General features: G+C 43.2%; 3 protein-coding genes across 3 annotated transcripts; 1 reads left to right on the forward strand and 2 right to left on the reverse strand.

Annotated features, from left to right (window-relative positions):
• Window positions 1-2431: 2431 nt before the first annotated feature.
• On the reverse strand, window positions 2432-6139 carry cdca8 (cell division cycle associated 8). Its single transcript, XM_079368435.1, has 11 exons — window positions 6026-6139; window positions 5649-5741; window positions 5413-5541; window positions 5244-5284; window positions 5055-5130; window positions 4670-4731; window positions 4472-4554; window positions 4290-4388; window positions 3366-3495; window positions 3137-3223; window positions 2432-3031 (listed from the first exon to the last, which is right to left on the reverse strand). The coding sequence occupies exons 2-11, from the start codon at window positions 5737-5739 to the stop codon at window positions 2996-2998; spliced, it is 834 nt and encodes a 277-aa protein (XP_079224561.1). The 5' UTR covers window positions 5740-5741; window positions 6026-6139; the 3' UTR covers window positions 2432-2995.
• A 61-nt stretch (window positions 6140-6200) lies between these two features.
• Window positions 6201-12857, forward strand: airim (AFG2 interacting ribosome maturation factor). Its single transcript, XM_079368437.1, has 5 exons — window positions 6201-6645; window positions 7316-7495; window positions 7582-7700; window positions 8289-8345; window positions 11898-12857. The coding sequence occupies exons 1-4, from the start codon at window positions 6377-6379 to the stop codon at window positions 8327-8329; spliced, it is 609 nt and encodes a 202-aa protein (XP_079224563.1). The 5' UTR covers window positions 6201-6376; the 3' UTR covers window positions 8330-8345; window positions 11898-12857.
• On the reverse strand, window positions 8352-11365 carry cldn35 (claudin 35). Its single transcript, XM_079368436.1, has one exon. The coding sequence runs from the start codon at window positions 10173-10175 to the stop codon at window positions 9486-9488; it is 690 nt and encodes a 229-aa protein (XP_079224562.1). The 5' UTR covers window positions 10176-11365; the 3' UTR covers window positions 8352-9485.
• Window positions 12858-13410: the final 553 nt, after the last annotated feature.

Below are 13410 nucleotides of genomic sequence, written 5' to 3' on the forward strand. Positions count from 1 at the left end.
GAGGAACGAGGGGCCGCAAGGGAAAGGTAGAGAATGGAAAGCATGGAGCCCTTTTTCAACATGTACGTCTGACACTTTCAAGAACATTTCAAGACGGCCTACTCCTGAAATCCAGTTCTTCACACATCACACTCCTCACAGCTGCTGGAGGAGGAGGGGGAAGGAGGAAGTTGAGGAGGTCAATGTAATGTATACGACATATCAAAGATATCAAGTGAAGCAACATAGTCCAGTTTTTGCCTTTATATCGACGCTACCTGTAACTGGAAGTATCCGAAAGTAACGAGAGGAAAAGAACTGCAGAAAGTCCACTTGAACAACAATGAATTCATCTTATTTATACTGTTATATTATTTTACAGACACCTTTATCAACACTACAGAAACCTATCCAGATAAGATGGGGATGTCTGGATGCACAAATCTGATCCAATCATATGTAGGTAAAACTGAAGGTAGTCTGTCTTTTTATTCTGATGACGTGATGTGTCTAACAGGGTGATAATTCACTGACCCACTGTCTTAAATATATCGATGTGTGCAGCTTAAGAGACACGTTGATATTAACTTTTTATTGACTTTCCTTTTCTTTGGACTGAGGGAACATATTACTGGAGACATACATCTACATATTTTTGAATCACTCATTTTCTCATGACAATACGTGATTTTTTCAAGATCTCTGGAAAATGACAGAAATGTACCAGTTTTCATAGGATAACTAGGATTTTTATCCCAATGCCGCGAGAAAAATCAAGCTCAAGAAAAACAACCAAAATGTCCCTATTATTTCAGGTAAATGAAGTGCAGGTGTGTATGTCCATGTTGGGCTTCCGTAATGCTGCACAGAATGGACACTGAAACAGCCCTGCTTGTGTTGAAGCATCTCTGTACTGTCTCCCTCCCTCTATCTCCAGATTCCAGTCCCTCATCCTGAACATCTCAGCGGATGATTTATGTAGCGCTGTTGCTCTGTGACCTCAAAATCCGCCCCATCCATACCGCACCTGTCACTGTGCCGCTTCCTGCGTGCTTACTGAAAACCAAGCCATCCGTGTAAAATGGCAATTTTCCACCCACCTAGAGAATAAAAAAAAAAAGGGATTCAATCCATTCAGAGGCAAAACGGGGGAAATTCTATGATATGTAGAGCAGGTGCGCAAGGGCTCAGTGCTCGGCTAACGAGGGAGCTGAACTGCACGCACCGCTGGCCACAACATCTGTCGTTTACAGGGATGCAGAGTTTGGGTTTTTACCTCTGCGGCACAGTTTGCACAGTGAGAGACAGCACATGATGAAGCGCTTGAGATGGATACAGATGGAAGGGACCGAGCAGGGCTCAAGCTGGGGGCACAGAGCTCCCTGGCTCCGGCTTGGATAGCATATGATGCATGAGGAATCCGGCGGGAAAAAGCAAAGTTATGGTCGTCAGTAGAGGCCCAAGGTGAGGCCCCGGCCTGACCCTGTTCCTCGTCCCAGGTGGAAAACCTAACGAGCTCATCAGGCCTAACGGAGCTTAACAAGCTTCTAATTGGCAGTGTAATGATGTCCCCGAAGGTCAGAGTGCAGGTTTGTGTGCCAGCAGCGGGACATGCTGCAACTTCCTGCCAACAGATCATCACGTGAGCAGACTAATGTCGCTATGTGTAAACAAAGTCACGGAAGGACAAGAGCAACTTCTTATATAAGCAAGAGTTGGTTAACATAGTGAATTAGAGTCACATGGACTTTATGGACCACTCATACTTTTTAATCCTTTTTATGCAAAACATATCACTCAGCTGTACGGGGCTACAAATTAAACGCCTCTATGTACATTTAAGAATTATCATGCCATGAATAAAAAAAAGCCCATATAGTGCTCTGTGAAAAAGTTGTCCATGTGGGGGCGCCTTTGGCCTGCTGGTTGGTGTGCGAGCCCCATGTGTGGAGGATGTAGTCCTTCAGGCAAGTGGCCCAGGTCGGACCTGTGGATCCTTCCTACACGTCATCCGCCACGCTGTCTCTTTCTCTATCTGTTGTGTTATTAACACAACAAAGGCACAAGATTATAGTAAAGAAATAAGTTCTCCAAGTGCCAAGTGTAATTTAAAACCAAAATGAGTAATGTCTTTGTAAGGTGGTCGTAAGTGTTTTGAAAAACCTCCACTAATACATTATTATTGTTTTATCTATTTATCTATTTTACTTGAACTTGTAGTCTGTAAAGCAACAGCCTCACACTGAGGAGGCAGAAACGAGAATAATCTAGAGACGCTGCTTCGACTAACCCAGACTTTTCTATGATCAAATGCTGCCGCCTAGTGTTGACCATGCAGAGGTGCATCTTGTTCCGAACAACCTGCACATTCTTGTGAACATGCTACTCGTCCACACACTTACAAACCAACACAATTTAATTTGAAATAAACAATATGACACAAATTCAAAGCTGTGATCAAAATCCTTTAAAAAAAACAAAAGACGTAAAGTATGTACAAGAATGTATTTGCACTAAAAACAGAACTGCAGACAGATGATCATGGAAACAGGAAGGAACAAGGACGAAATGTAACATTTAAAAAAAACATGTAGGCTCAGGATTTAAAAGAATGAAATGTGAAACCTAAGCAAAGTAAAGATAAGCGTCTTTCCACACTTGTAGCACAGCTTTAGCCAACACTGGAATAGCACTAAGATGAGACGGATATGAGGCAGAGTGCGCCCAGGTATAAAAGCTGAAGTCAGGGCCATAAGAAGAGCATCTCACAAACGTAGTGAAATACATTTAATCACATTCAAACATTTTACAGCTGGATGGATATCCAAGAATGGGATTGGTTTAAAGGAAACTACGATCATTAAAACAGAATATATACAACCTGTGTGTAATACGTTTTCAAATCTCACCCACGAGTTTAAAAAAAAAAAACCACCACGCCACGTCACCGCACACGGTCAAGTAAAAGGTTAAAACTTCTTTCAAATAATATACAAGTCAACAACAGCTGGTTGGGTCACTCTGACGTCCCACACAGGGCCGTGAGACGATTCTGTCAAGAAGGGAGAGAAGAAAAAAAAACATGTTGAAAAATAAAGGAAACGTAAAAAAACATTTCTTGACTCCTTCAGCGTATCAGCTCAGCTTCTGAACGTACCTTCAGCAGCCGAATGCTCCTCAGAGCCGTCTCATCCAGCAGTGACAGGTCCACTGAGTCCATCTGATTGGCCAAAAGCTGAATGCTCTGTTTCGACACACGAGATGTTTGGTCGATAAATTAACCCGATGTCGTCTCATAAATAAAACATCACCATCTCCTTTTACAAAAGATCTAACCCTCTGTGTTTCATTCACATGTAACCGAAGCCCCGCCGCCCGTCACTCACCTCTCCGTTGCCGATGGGAACGTTGATGACGATGTCCTCATTTCCTGCTGCGATGGGTGAGCCGTTGACCGAGATGCTGTAGACCCTCTCTTTGTGGCGTGGAACTCTCACAGCGGGGGTCTTTGGCAGCCTGAAGACATAAAGCATGTACCTTAAGGATTATATATAACTCCTAACTGTGGTTAACGTCTCTTCGATTCAGAAAGTAAAAAAGATCCAACAGAGAAAGAGCGAGAGTTCCCCCCAAACGTCTCTGCTTCTAAAAGAGCTCGTTCATGCTGTGTTAGAACAAGTCTCCCGTTCCTTCTGAATGTGGAACAAAGATGCTGATTCCACTGAAGCTCTTTTCAGAGTGCAACTCTGCTACAGCGCCGCAATGGATCAACCAATCAGTGCTTTTGAATCATTGTATCATACCTAACACGCCTCCTCCCTGAAATAAAACTTTCCGTCTCGTCCTCGCTCACAGTTGCTCTGACAATGATTCTAAATCCACCCTGACCTCAAACTCAAGGCAGGAACTTCATTCCACCGAGTCAGATTTTATTGATCCCGGGGGAAATTCAAGCTGGTGAGAACGACCCCAGACATTGTGTGAGAAGTATTTTAAGAAACAAACCAACATAGAGCAACGGATTTAGGATTTGAAAGAAGAAATCCATCAAACAAGTACAGCAGCTCGTGTAATGATTGGTCCAGCTGAGATGAAAACAGAAAGCTTTGTACACCAATGGTGACATGACTCATTTCCATTTAGTACAATAATACATAAATGAAATATTATCACACACTGTAAACAAACTCTAGTCGTTATGGCGACCACAGTCTGCTCAACAAACTGCGGTACAATAACTTCACTAAAAGAAACCGGCTCAGCTCCTGCATTATTACAGTCATGTTGTGGTAACTTTAATCCCTGCTCACCTCGGGTCAAAGCGTGGGGTGACGAGGGGCGTGGCTCCCATCATCAGAGAGGAATCCAGCATGCTCCTGGCGGGGGTGACCATCGGCTTCCTGTTGGATCTGAATCAGACAGAGACGTGTTGCTAAGTCGTTTTCGGGGACTTAAAAAAAGGAGAGAGGAAGTGAAAAAGTTCTCTTCTGACCGTCTGATGGAGGTGTTCTGCTTGCTGACAGACAGCGCTTTGGCTCTTTTGGATGTAGTCGGAGGTTTCTTTGCGGGTCTTCCCTGTTTTAGGAAGGAATGGTTAAACAGTGAAGCGGCGACACAAGAACTGTGAATATCTATGATCAGGAGTGTTTTCATCTCTCGTGCACACGCTTGAACACAAATGATCTATTACCCTCTTTGTGGTACTCGGGATGTTTTCTTCATCTGAACTGGATCCAGCTTTCTTCTTTGTCTCTGTGGATCAGACAGGAAGTAAACCTGATCAAACACGCTTCAAGATTCAACTAATCTTCCCTAACCTTAAATGTCTTTCTTGATTTGATGCATATTTTTTTCTACACTTATATTTTTATCTATTTTAATTTTTTGCACTGTGTGATTTTCTTCTGCTGTCCTGCTTTGCTGCTGTAACACTGTAAATTTCTCCGCTCGCGAGATGAATAAAGGATTATCTTATCTTATTTTAAGTTCTTGGAGATGTTCAGCACCTCCGAACCCAAGTAATGTTTTCAATAGACTTAAAAAAATAGAAAAGATTCATTTAAAAAAAAACGTACTTTGTTTGGCAGATTTCAGAAGAGCTGCGTGGTCCTCAGCTACGACACTCTCAACGATAGCAGCTTCCTCGTCTCTCTGTTAACAGAGAGGAATAATTAGATTATAATGAACATTTATAACAGAAACAAAACAGTGTGAAACATTTGAAATCCTGTAGATCATAATGAATACTTTGACTGTCAGCTCACCTTTGTATTGTCAACTTCTGGTGACTTGGGTTTCTCAGGCTCTACAGAGAGACGTTCAAAACGTTTTTATTACTGATCAGACACTTATCACTCCTGACTAACCCAGAACAGGAATGTGTAAATATTCAGCACTAAAGAAAAATACCTAAAATCAGTTTTATTTACTTACTGAAGTGTTCTAGCCAAGGTGTTTGTCTGATGGCCTTTGGCAGCTTAATCAGAGCCATGTTGTAGCTGTTGTCCACATCTTTGAGCAACTGGTTGATCTTCTCTTTCATTCGTATGACTCTGGTCTTCACTGTAAAGACAACAACACGTGCTGTTGATGATACAGTATTAACGTGTGATTGAATGATATGGGTATAATATGTCCCCTTTAAAACATATAATGTAAAGTGTATTCACCCTCGCTGTCGAAGTCCTCCAGGAAAGCCTCGAGCTTGGCCGTCTTTGGGTCGTTCTTCCGTTGTCTGGTGGTTCTTTTCCTGGGAGCCATGACTTCGTTTACAGGCAAAAAAAACAGTCAGATTACAAACGATTGACAACGTAAGACAGACCTTTAAATAACATGTTTCACCTTTAGGATATAAGGCTGGAAACAACTTAAAGGGGAATCTGCCGCCATGCGATGGACTGTTAGCTCGCTGTTTAGCAACATGACGTTTCCCTTCGACAACTCAATTAAATGTCAACTTTTATCCCCTCGTAGAAACATGTGATTATTAAAGTCAAAATAATAACTTGTACTGCGGTTATACTGGTTTCATAAACAAAGTATTTACCTGACTATGTTTCCTCCTCGGACACTCAACTTTTCCGTCCTCAACAAAGCCGTTTTTCAAATCTCCGCGCGGGGCGGGGCCAATCCAGGAGAGAGCCAATCACTGGTCGCGTTTCACCAGCGTCAAGGGAAATGACGCCTCTGCCTATCGGAGCAGCAGACGTCAGTGTTTACATCAGTATGCCGGAAGTAAGTCAAAGCATCATGGTGGAAACGTGTAGCTTATTATAACTATTTATATATTGGCTTTTGTGAAACTTAAAAAAAAATAATTGCCACAAAATGGATTTATAAAATTTAGATACAAGGATCTACACGCTGCTTGGTATTTAAAGTCATATCAGCGCCTGAAATGTCCAAACCTGCTCTACTTTCTCTTCATCAAGCTCTGAGGAAAAGCTTCCACAGTCTTGAAAACAACCAGAGAATATGGGGGAGCGTGCTGGCCGAGTGCAGCCCACTGATGGAATCTCTCGGGAATTTGGCAGAGCAGTCGAGGGCGCTTTCCAAAGTCCAGATCTGCAATACTCCCCTCAGAGACTTCCCTGATCTGGAGGAGAGGCTGAGGTTTAAACTCCTGCAAGCCACGGATACTGCACTCTTCAAACTCAATCAGAAGATGTAAGTAACTGGGTGAATAGTGCAACAACATTAAGAGTGTGGTTGTGATGTACTGCACACTTAAAAGTACTATAAACACAGCATCTGATCTTTGACTGTTGTTTAACCATAAAATAACTTAAGCTAAATACAGAAAGCTTTTACAAAACAATAACTCATTTTAGGGCTGCTCAACCTGAGGGACCAGTAAAGGAAAATATTAACCATGGACCCCAGTTATCAGTGACATTGTGATCAACATGTGGCTGTGTGGTGGTGTGCTGGTTTTAGTCAGTGATTCATGCCAATACCAAGAAATAACACTATTATATTCACAATAATGTGCTTAAATTGTATATGCTTTCTGCCAGAGTATATAGAATTTGTGCAATGACTGATCATATTATGCTAATGTCATTTGCAGTTTATGAAACTATAATTAAATATGTCAGCTCTTTAGAGTTAGTAGCTTTCTCACTCTGTGTACTCGCAGTCTAAACTGTGTGTAGACAGTGAGCTTTCCCACTTACAGTGTTTATTTACCTCGATGCCCAGAGTCCCACTGTGGTCAAGGTCATCTTTATTGCCAAATTTTCAACATGTGCTGGACATACAGAAACCTCTCTGTTAGTTTAGCCCTGGTTTACATAGCTATCTGAACTATTTATCCATCCTTCATTTGTCCCCTCAGGTCTTCTCTCCAGTCAGTCAGAGACTCCGTCAGTAACCAGGTCTCTGCAGTCTTCCAGCTTTACGAGCAGAACTCAGACAGTCTGGACCTGCTCACGGTTACTGAACGCTCTGCCACCGCTCCGTCAGTCTCTGACATGCTGGGGTGGCTGCAGGATGCCGAGCGTCACTATCGTCAGCAGTATCCTCTCTCTTTGAATTTGAGTTTGCATTGTGGTCTGGATCTGTTGTTGTTGTTCTTTTTCTTTCCTCAACTCAACTTCTCAGATTTCTGAGGAGGAAGAGTCTGCTGCAGACGCTCAGAGCAGAAGATCTCTCCCTGTTAGAAGATGCTCCCAAGAGATGGAAATCCATGGAGTCTTCCAGTGCTGAGGACAGAATCACGGGTAAAAAGTCTGATATGATGTTTTAATCTGAAGTTAATGTCGCTCAAATAATGACTAAATGATGAATATAGAAACCTGCCCCTCCTCCCAAAACTCACGCTTCAGCACATGCCCAAGAGGAACTTGTCAATAAGCAACTTAACTCGTAATTCAGAAATCAGTTCATGCTGTCTTTAATGGTGAGTCGAAAAACAATAAAAACAATATTTAATAAGCACAGTGACAACTTCAAGCCAAATTAAAATTTACAAATCACCAATCCTGCTGAAAATTGGACACTTGTCCTGCCCTGACTTCATTCCACTGGCATCACACAGTGCAGCCTGTTCATACAATACAGATTGTACAGCATTTATACAAAGCATCCCACAAAACAAATGTGCTTAATATTAACTTCCTACCTCTTCACTTTGACTCAATTCGGCGCACAATGTCGCCTCAAATTGCCCAGCTGCAATCGTCCCTCAAGCGTGATTCCTACAGTGAGCTGGATGCTTCTTTATGAGGGCACCAGCAGTGAGTGCTTTAATATATAAAGATCTAAAGATGTATTGGTGGACTCATATTTTCTCTCTGTCTTCCTTTCAGATACGCTCTGCAAAGTGTCCTTTTTTGTTGAGTCCCAATGAAGAGAGTGACGTTGATGTAAGTGGAACTCTGAGCAGCTTTCATTCAAGTAGAAAGAGATGAGGAAACGTGCACACATATTTATGTGTCAGTGTTCGGAAGATGACGAGAGTCCCACTTTGTCGAATACATTTTGAGGGATGAAAGTGTGGCAGAAGAAAATGTCGGCATCATTTTGGTCCTGATTTATGACACTGTGAAAGTGAATGTGTTGTCTGAAAAAATGGTACAAACCAAAATCTAGGCTCGAGGCGAGTCAGCACACACAGTGATAGACGGTTTTAAGAAAGAGTTAGTGAAAACACTTTGACAAACCAGTTTTATTTCACACCTTAAATGCAGACTCACTCAGTGAAGACCTTTTGGGTCAAATAACTGCTTAAAAAAAAATCACTGCAACACAAGCCATCATAACCGCCATTGTGTACTTTTGTAATACATTGTTGCATTAGGCTTTCTTCAGGCTCTTCATGAAATCACAGTAAATACAAAGACTGTAATGAAGGAGAGGGCCAAGTTAGCTGACGCTAACCCATTAGCTCCTTTTGAAGCCTGGGAATAAGAATGGAGAGGCATCACTACATCTTAGTTTTAGTCAACAGGCTGCAAAGGTAACAACCTGACAATCACAGGTCGTCAAGCCCTGAAGCATATCATGCTGTATTTGCCTTTTTTTCTGTGAATGGAGACAACATTTACAGAATGTACATCATGGTGGATTAAACAAGACCTAAGACTACCGAAGTGATTGAGAGCAGAAACTCTCGAGTAAAATGTTCACTTCTGTAAAATAATCGAGAAAGAAGTAGGATCATTCTCTCGTCTGGTTTCATTCAATCACTTTTTTTTTGGTGCCAGAGTCGCCCCCTGCTGGCCGTTTGAAAGAATGCATGTTAAAGACACTTGGGCGTTGACTTCACTTTTGAAGCCCCGAACGATGTCCGCCTTTCATGCAATCAATGAATAAAAAGTTCAGTTTTAACAAACGTGGATTTTTTTTTAACTACTGCAGACAAGTTTAAAAAGACAAACAGATACAGAATGAGCAAAGTATAAGTTAACGTGATTTCATAAATATATATATTAATATTTGCAATTTATTGGTTAAAATTCCCGGACTTCAGTCAGAAACAACCAGTTACAAAGTTTCTCCTCTTCCTATACGTACTCCTTTAATGGTAGACTGTTGGATGTGATGGGTTTAGGCAGATCTGGCGCCGAAGGAGGTGAATTAGCAAAGCTCCGCCCGATGTAGCCCCTGCGATATCGGCCCCCTCGCTCCATGAGGGGGCAGGTGCTGCTCAGCACGGCCCCGCTGATCATGAGAATAACAGCAGACGCCCAGCCCAGATAAATGGCCTGACCCAGCTCCCTTTTGTGCATGAGGGGCACGTTGGGGTTGTAGAAGTCCTTGATGACAGTGTTAGCAGTCCAGGAGACGGGAATGAGCACGCACAGGCCGGTCAGGATGAAGAGAACGCCGCCTGAGAGCGCGATGCCGGCCTTGGCTCGGCGGTCGTCCCCGGCACAGGTGGTGCACTTCATGCCGCAGCAGGACACGGTGCAGGAGAGCCAACCCATGAAGATGGCGAGACACATGAGGGCACGGGCGGCCTGGATGTCCGGAGGCAGAGCCAGCATGGAGTCGTAGGTCTTGCACTGCATGTGACCCGTGGTCTGGTAGATGCAGTTCATCCAGATGCCCTCCCACTTGATCTCCGACGTGAGGATGTTGCTGCCGATGAAGGCCGAGACCTTCCACTGAGGCAGAGCGGTGATGGCGATGGCCATGATCCAGCCGGTCACCGCGCAGGTGAAACTGATCAGCTGCATTCCCGTGTTCACCATGATGCCCTGGTGCTTCTTTATAATATTCTTTGGGTACACTTTTATCCTCTTTAAGTCCACTTTTTGGGTTCACTTTTGAAACCAGGAGGCAATGTTCACTTATACACAGTCAACGAGAAAGAGTCAAGTTTCTTTTCCTTCCAGTCAAACGTTCCTCCTCAGCAGCTGTCACTTCCTCTTTTCCTTTTCAACATCTGCTTTTCTTCACTTCCTTGTGTCCTCCACAGTTCCCGCGTTATCCTTCTCGCTTTCTCTGTACAGTCACCAAATGATTACCCCTCCGCACACTTTCTCCTCCCTTTCAATCCGGAGTTCCACTCGATGCATTATTGAGGAGCCAATAGCTGTGCAGCCACCTGTGGCAGAGCCTGCAGGAGTCAATCGATCGGGCTTCACCGTCCAGGCCTTTGTGGATGAAATGGTTCTGTATTTTATTTTATTTTTTTTGTGTGTGTGAAAGAGGATTCCTTTCTTCAGCTCTGGTTCAAACTCCGCGAGCTGCAGTGTCACAGTCCTGGTTCGGTGTAGCCTTACCTAAATGGATCAGACTAATAGAACCTGATACTTGGATTTCAGCGCCGCCGATGCTGCTGTGAGCGTATCCTCTCACAGCAGGGTTCAGATGCTTGATTACACAGAATAAAAATCCTCATTTGTTACCTCTTAGTGGACAGAAATCGAATGTTTAGTCCTTGAGTAATCGTTGACTCAAACATCCTGTTGAGATGAAAAATCAGGGCATATTCCAGACGCTTTTTGAGCAGGTCTTTTACAACAATCCAACCGTCAAACGTCCAGAATACAAATGTAAAGCCAGTGGTTTTAGTTTTTTTTTTTTTAAAGAGCAGCGATTTACAGAGGAAAACAGCCAGTAGGACTCGTTATCAGATGCTGCTGCTGCTGCCTCGTTGACAATAAAGCAGCGCTGGGGTCCGAGCCTTGTTGAGGCCACTTCAGGCTTCACCCTCCCCTCCCCCCCCCCCCCCCCCCCACCCCAAGAGCCTCTTTCTTTAGTAGCAACAAGGCGGTCCAACTGGGTCGGTTTGTTTCCAATAAAGGTGTGAAAACAAATCAGAGCTCACTTCTGGGTGAAAAAAAAGCATCTTTAATCCAACAGCCAAAGCAAACTGAAGCTCGGCCGCGGGAAAAAAAAACCAAAACAGGAATTCAGGAGGGAGGCAGAGAGAGAGAGAGAGGGCAGAAGGGGGTGAGACAACAAAAGGAGGGAGGGATGGATGAGGATGGAGAGCCGTCCGTAGGTGGATCAGTTAACACAAAGACAACATGGGGGGGGATACAATGAGGGCTACACACTTTGTGTTTTCATTCCACACAAACTCACGTGTGTTTTTAAAGGAGCTTTCACTGAAACGAGCTTTCACTTTAACCCTTTTTTTGTCCACTGTGAAAGGGAGCAAAGCCACACTAAAGGTTGCGTTTAAAGGGTTTCTTCTTCTGTTGTGCAATGTTGAAAAGCTGGGGGTGAAATCCACACGCCACTGGTGTAAAAAAAAAAAGAAAAAAAGAAGCTGTGTCATGTGAGCAACAGCCACATTTTTGGCTGAATCAGAAACAGACCTCTGCACATCAGGTCATGTTTTATCTCTATATGTTTTGAAAAAGCAGCAGGGGTATTGAAAAAAAAAGTCCCCGGATGTAACATACGGATCTGACAACTCCTCTTTGTCCTCATATTCTGATTTTTTTTTTCCCCCCTTCCAGCTGAGACGGCTCTCGCTCCATCTGCATCACACTGAACCTTGGCTTGCCATAGTGCCGATGAATTAAATATCACGGCATCAAGATCTGCGGTTCGGGTTTCCCTTTCTTCTGTAGCCCCTGCTCGCCTTGGTGACGGTGGCCATGACAACCAGCCAGCCAGGACACAGGAAACAGGAGAGGAGGAGAGGAGAGGGGATGACACACACAAAGGGAAGCAGAGGAAGGTGACACATACCAATGATGGCTCAAATCCAGAATGAGTGAGGAACAGACAGATGTGGGTGTTTGACTGAACAGAAGGGCTCTGCTGTGAAAAGACATTCAGCTGAATATAGATGGGTGTAAAAGTGAAGTTGACATTTTTTCACACCCTTCTCTGCGCCCTCCGTTTGAAGACATTTTCAATACTTTTTCGACTGATCCGGACTCGCTGACCTCTTTGACCTGAGGCTCCACGAGAGGAGAGAGCCGCTGCCAACACAACGGCCTGCACTTTGTGTCCAACGTTTCCATTCGCGGCACATTTTGAAGAACAACCTAAATCTATATTGGATTTAAAGATAAAACACCTCTGTTTTAGGTTTCTGCTTTTTAAATACCTCGTACAAAAGTTCAGCCACACATTTAGTTTAGTTCAACCCCAACAAAGATCCCTTTCAGTGATTCTGATAAAGCTGACAATAAAGTGCTCTTTTTTGCCACTTACATGTCGCTGGTCTACTGAAGAATTCATGTTTTGATTTTTTTTTTCATTAAAAAGTTATTTATGATTAGAAGTGTTAGCTCAGCCTCTAGCAAGCATACTGTAGGTGGACTAGAGGTAATGAACTAATTAAAACCCAAATAGAGAATCATTTGCTCCATTTTGTCTCTTTCAATGACTGTATTTTCCTCTCATGCATTCAAAGGTATCAGTGGACTTATTTGGTTACAGATCAATAAAACCAGTCTTTACTGTGGTTCATGTTTGAAGAAAGACCAATCTCCTTTCTCCCTGAAAACTTCAACAGTGTGCGTCCAAAGTGATGTTTGTGTGAACGCTGTCTCAGGGTGACATATGGGGTTAGGTTTGCTCTTCTGTATGACTCCATGTGCACAGGTTAGCACGGAGATAAATCACCCATAAGGCACTCTGATCACAAAATAAAATACAGAGATGATCTCAGCGTTACAGACTGTGTGTCAGAGTGAAAGTGTGAATGTTGAGAATTAGGTTGACTAAAATGTCTAATTCTTTTTTTTAGATTTATGACTGATCGAAGGTGAGGACAAAGATCACGACTGTTTAACTGTCAATATTAATGTGATCCCAGTTACCTTGGCAAAGAATGCCATCTAGTGACACAGTAGACACAGGGGTCTCTGTGTTCATTGGTGCATATGGACGTCACTTTAAAGCTCCTATGAGGACTTTTTAGGCTGCTTAAACAGGCGGCCTCTATATGAGCTAAAAAAAAAAAAAGCAAACAAGATCATTTGACTCCTTTAGTGATTTTACAACACTCAGTAGGTC

The sequence above is a fragment of the Symphodus melops genome (genome assembly GCF_947650265.1).
Source record: "Symphodus melops genome assembly, chromosome: 18".
In the NCBI taxonomy this organism is placed as follows: Eukaryota; Metazoa; Chordata; class Actinopteri; order Labriformes; family Labridae; genus Symphodus; species Symphodus melops.